At 45.3% G+C, this 5,000-nt stretch overlaps 1 protein-coding gene across 1 annotated transcript in view; it reads left to right on the top strand.

The window, feature by feature from the left end:
* Nucleotides 1-5,000, top strand: part of rev3l (REV3 like, DNA directed polymerase zeta catalytic subunit) — an 18,234-nt gene that overhangs the window by 12,546 nt on the left and 688 nt on the right. The window contains exons 13-15 of the mRNA XM_053231612.1: nucleotides 1-3,778; nucleotides 3,872-4,758; nucleotides 4,880-4,995. The exon at nucleotides 1-3,778 is cut by the window's left edge and continues 63 nt beyond it. Of these exons, the coding sequence (XP_053087587.1) occupies nucleotides 1-3,778; nucleotides 3,872-4,758; nucleotides 4,880-4,995 (4,781 nt within the window). The remainder of the gene's footprint in view (nucleotides 3,779-3,871; nucleotides 4,759-4,879; nucleotides 4,996-5,000) is intronic.

Here is a 5,000-nt window from a genome sequence, read left to right as displayed (position 1 = left end):
TGGGCAGGAAAAATCGCTTCCAGAGTGAAACTGTTCACCTAGAGCCCCCATCCTCAGCTAAAATCCTTCTCGAGTGCAAACACCCCGAGCATAGACAGTCCCTATCACTTGATAAGGAGGAACCAGCTGACAAAAGTCTTCCTGATAAAAGTCAAGAAGCTAGTGAACCATTAACAGGGCTCAAAGTGAATAAAGACATCCCTTATATCCCACCAGTCAAGCACCCAATTCTGTCAAATGTGTCCCAGATTGGAGCTGACAGAGTGGGCGGGCACCCGCTTCACACCATCGAGAACAAAGCCGTAGGTGTTAACCAGCCAGATCCAGAGAGTTTGAGTTTTGGAACCTCAAAGCTCTCCCAGAGCCGCAAAAAGAATAGTAGCATCAAAAATGTTGAGAAGAATCACATTTCCGTCTTGCAGAATCACAGCTTTTCCTTGTGTTATTCCGAGCTTAGGAACTGCCCCCCTAAAGCCGACCTGGAGAAAAATGCAAAAGAGTCTAGAACCTCACCTGTGCTGAGGAATTTTGAGCAAGCTCCGAGCCCAGTGAAGGACCTTGAGTGTCTGGTACTTCAAGAGGGTAAAATGGAGCAGGACAGTGAAGAGGGTGATGTTGGGGAGCTGAAGATCAGATACGAAGACTACCAAGAAAACAAAACAGAAAGGAAAATAGTGGCCCAGCAGGAGGCACACTACAAATTCTTTCCCAGTGTTATCCTCTCAAACTGCCTCTCAAGGCCTGTGAAGAAGCAGGTTGGAAGTAAGACAATTGACAGTGGTGGTAGCTTGGATCATCTGGAACAAAAAAGGTCAAGAATGAAATTAAGCAAGAAGAGGAACAGTCCAGCAAGTCAAAAGAGGGCAAGTCTGACAGAAAGTTCCCAAACCTCTAAAGATGAGGTTGCTGCAGATTTTACCTCAATCACATCAATCCAGCCGAGCAAGGAAACGGAGGAGAATGCTGAGATGGAAACCTCTGACCTTGCAGAATCTGATGCTGTAGAAAAAGTTTCAGCTGAAGGTTCTGTTGAGGAAAGTCTGACAGATCTTCCTGACAAAATAGCTTGCACCGAAGTGTCTAGTTTACCTGGCAGCAAATATACCTTACGCACAAAACGTAAAATGATGAATTATGACAGTGAGGATGGTGATTATTCAAGTCCGTCTTCTTTCAAACAATCCTTGGCACATCGAGACAGCCATAAAGAAAACTGTTTTCTTACTAGTAGTCGAAAAAAGAGGAAGTTGTCGAAAAAAGAACCACCGGTTATCATCAAATACATTATAATTAACAGGTTTAAAGGTCAGAAGAACATGTTGGTAAAGATGGCCAGAGTCAAAGGAGATGAGCCACAAGTGGTACTAACACCACAGAAGCTTGAGCATTATGAGAAACTTGCCCCTCTGAAAGACTTCTGGCCGAAGGTTCCAGAGTCGACAGCTGTCAGATACCCTGTTCCTGAACCGAAGGTAAAGAAGCATCCCAAACGGAAAACCAAGGTTACACCACAATCAGCAAAACTCTGCAACCTCCCCAAAACAAGTTTTGTAAAAGGCAGCAAGATCAGCAGGACTAAGAAGGTTAAAACGTTACCGTTAACAAAACTTCCTGCTCCTAAGCCTTGCTATAATGACTTCACTGATGACTTCTGCAAGGAGTATTCTGACGTGATGCTGGATTTGGGTTATCTCTCTGAGAGAGCACCCAGTCCTACTGATTCAACCCCACCTCGATGCTGGTCTCCTACTGACCCCCTTTTAGAGTCAGAGTCTAATGCTTGTTTGATAAACCCTCACACTGATCCTTGTCTTGGCTTGCCATATGAAGGATTGTCCAGGAACCATTATGGCAGTAGGGGCAGGACATCTAGACCAAGAAGGCTTTCTTCTGGTGCTAGCCCAAAAGGAAAAACTAAAACCGCTGTTAAGCCATCTGAGGTTGCATCTACAATACCTGGAGACGAGCAAACAAAAAACAGCCGTAGAACTTCAAGAAAACCAAAGAAAGACGTTGATATTAGGGAAGGAATTGACAATAGCAAATCCGCTCCTCAGAAAACCAGGAGGTCTTGCAAGAAGAACAAGACCGAGAGGTTGCAAAGGTCCTCTGTGGTTGAAGGATCTCTAAATATTTCACAGTCTTTGTATCCAGCTGATGACCTTCCACCAACACAAACTCCATCTGATGATTTGACTCCCTATCAGCATCCAGGTTCCTGCCAAAACAATTTTCAGGTCAGTAATGATTCTCAAGCACTACCATGTACCACTGAACCAAAGTCAGAGTTGGTCCAGTCAAACATTGGAGATGAACTGGTCATCAGTGTCCCTGCTTCACTACAACAAGGTTCTCAGTCTTCTCAGAGTGCTGCTAATCCTTCTGCTGAGAAGACCACTGGATTTCCATGCTCGGTCATAAAACATAGTAACTCCAACTCAAGTTCACTTGCTGTAAGTGAAGATGGAACCAGTCCATGTGAATTTAAAACTGAGGCCTGTGGTGGAAAACAAACCTCTAAAGATATTCATTATTCACAGCCAGACCCAAAGATGCCTGCCAAACCCAGGAGACGTCAACCCAAAAAGAAGGTAGAAAACCCTGCTGTACAAACCCCTGAGATTACGACATCCTTGAATGTTTTAACACATGGACCTCAAAAAGATCTTGCCCAACATCAGTCAATGCCAAAGAATGGAGAGACGCCAGCTCATCCAGAGATGCCTTCTGGCATTGCAGTCTTGAAGGCACTGCTCCAGAAAAGACAGTTCAAGGAGGGGCAGTGTTCTCAGGGAGATAATGTATTAAACAGTGTTTCTAACACTAAACAATCTGCTGATGTTGCAAAACCTAGAAGGACACCTTCAGTGACTCCAAGAAAGCCCAAAATATCAAAAACTCCACTGCCAAAAGAGTCTAAGCCAAGAAGTAGAAAAGGAAAGAATGGCAAAACAGAAGACCGCATTCGATTGGAACCTCCACTTTCAGATGGGAGCCCTGTGTTTTTGTCTGATCCTGGTTTTGATAGCTCCTACTCCATTGAAGATAGCTTATCTCCTGAGGTTCCTCATAATTACAGTTTTGACATTAATGCTGTTGGCCAGGCCGACTTCTCTAGTTTGTATTCCGGTAGCCAATTTGTTTTAACAGACAAGAACTTGCCTCAGAAGTTCCTCAGTGATATCAAACAGGAACCAGTGTCCTCTCTGGGTTTGGAAAACAGCCAACGAAAGGTCCTAGACGTTGTGGAGAACTGCATGCATGAATCAGAGAGACCGGTTAGCCCTGAGCTCTTCGATAGAGCCTCTGGTAGAGACCGCGAAGGGTTGTCAAATGAGTTCTCTCTGTCTCTGTTGGATTCGGAGAAGGTTTTGAGAAACAGAAATTGGGGCATTTCATTGGCTAAAATGCATGGCAGCCACTTTCAAGACTTTCACTGTGAGAGAAGTGACCTGTTATTAGGTCCTGACCATTTCTTACCCCTTACATCTGTCTCTTTTGCCGATAACGGCGTGTCCCCAACAGCGGATTTGCTGGACGGTAGTGAGGTTTTTACATCAACAACTCCCAGCAGTTCACCGCGGTCTATCAGCTCTCTCTCACAAATAAGGAGCAGCAGTCAGGCTCAGAAGAGTGCAGGAGTTCATATCCTCAAGCCCCTGATGTCCCCTCCTAGTCGGGAGGAGATTCTCTCTACTCTGCTGGAGCTGGAACTTTCAGAGGCCACCTATCAAGAACCTTTTTGCAGTGACCCCTCTGATGTACCTTTGAGGCCAAGGTAAGTTTGCCAGTATGGTATATTTATTCAATATTGCACTGAATAAAATATTTACAAATGCAGGAATGACGTCTATGCTTTTTCTCCATGCAGAGAGATTGCTGGACGCAAGCTAATTCTGGAAACAAGGTTAACAAAAGATCTGGTTGAGTTTGTTGGTGGTTTAACACAAGAAGGTCTGCAATTCTGGAAAACTGCATTCGCTGCCATGACACATCCGGGGTCTTCACCGTCCTGTGGCACTAACTCGTCAAACTTGACCAAAGACAAAAAGGAACGGAGCAGTCCGTCCCCTACTAGTGATCAGAAGGTCATTCTACTGCCTTGCAAAAGTGCTCCAAGCCGGGAACGAGTACAGCTATGGCTGCAAGCTAAGAGACAATTTGAGTGCCTTCAAAGAGATCGGAAAAAAAGACTTGGTGCGCAGAATGTGATGTCGGCTCAGGACGACAATAAATCACCACGCCGTGAGAAGTCAGAAAGCGTTTTGCCTCTCTCTCAGAAGCAGGATGAGGCGTCTGAAAAGGCTTCAGCGTTACAGACATTCAGGAAGAACGAGTTAATTTTGCCTCTCAGTATATCTCCAATAGAAGCAGGCACCTCTAACAGTAGTCCAAAGGAGACGAAATGTGCCGTGGAGGCTGAAATCAGAGAGCAAGAGGAGAGAGAGGGCAACTCCTTCAAACAGACTCCATCTCCAGACCCTTCCTGTCTGCCACCATGGCAGCAAACTTCAGAAAACGTAGATCTGGACAAGAAGAAGCAGGAATTGGGTGTCGGATTAACGTCCCCCAAGCTAGGCAGCTCCGTCGATCCTCTCTCGCCAGAAAGCATTAAACCAAAGCACTTTCTCAGTCCGTCTCCATTTCCTCTAAAGGACCACGGCAGTTCAAGTCCCTCCCTCCTCCACAGCACCCCCATCCTCAGCAAGAGGAGAAGCAAAGGAGTCTGTGAGCTTGACTGCAGTCCTGGATCAGAAGGTAGTCACTTTGCGGTGGTCGACCATCACCAAAAAGTTACACCAGAATTAATTTGCTAATGTAGCAAACTACCTGATTATGTAATTCTATCAAATCACGTTTGGTCTAACCCATTTTCCAGATGTGGAGCTAAAGTCTCAGAGACTCCAGCAAAGACGAAACGGTAACATGAGTGCGTTACGTAGAGTGCTGCTCACTACACAAATGAAGGTCTGGTCAAAAAGTATAAATATATCAGTCCT

This window comes from Pangasianodon hypophthalmus, chromosome 30 (genome assembly GCF_027358585.1).
Source record: "Pangasianodon hypophthalmus isolate fPanHyp1 chromosome 30, fPanHyp1.pri, whole genome shotgun sequence".
In the NCBI taxonomy this organism is placed as follows: domain Eukaryota; kingdom Metazoa; phylum Chordata; class Actinopteri; order Siluriformes; family Pangasiidae; genus Pangasianodon; species Pangasianodon hypophthalmus.
This window is presented reverse-complemented; position numbering and strand designations above follow the sequence as displayed.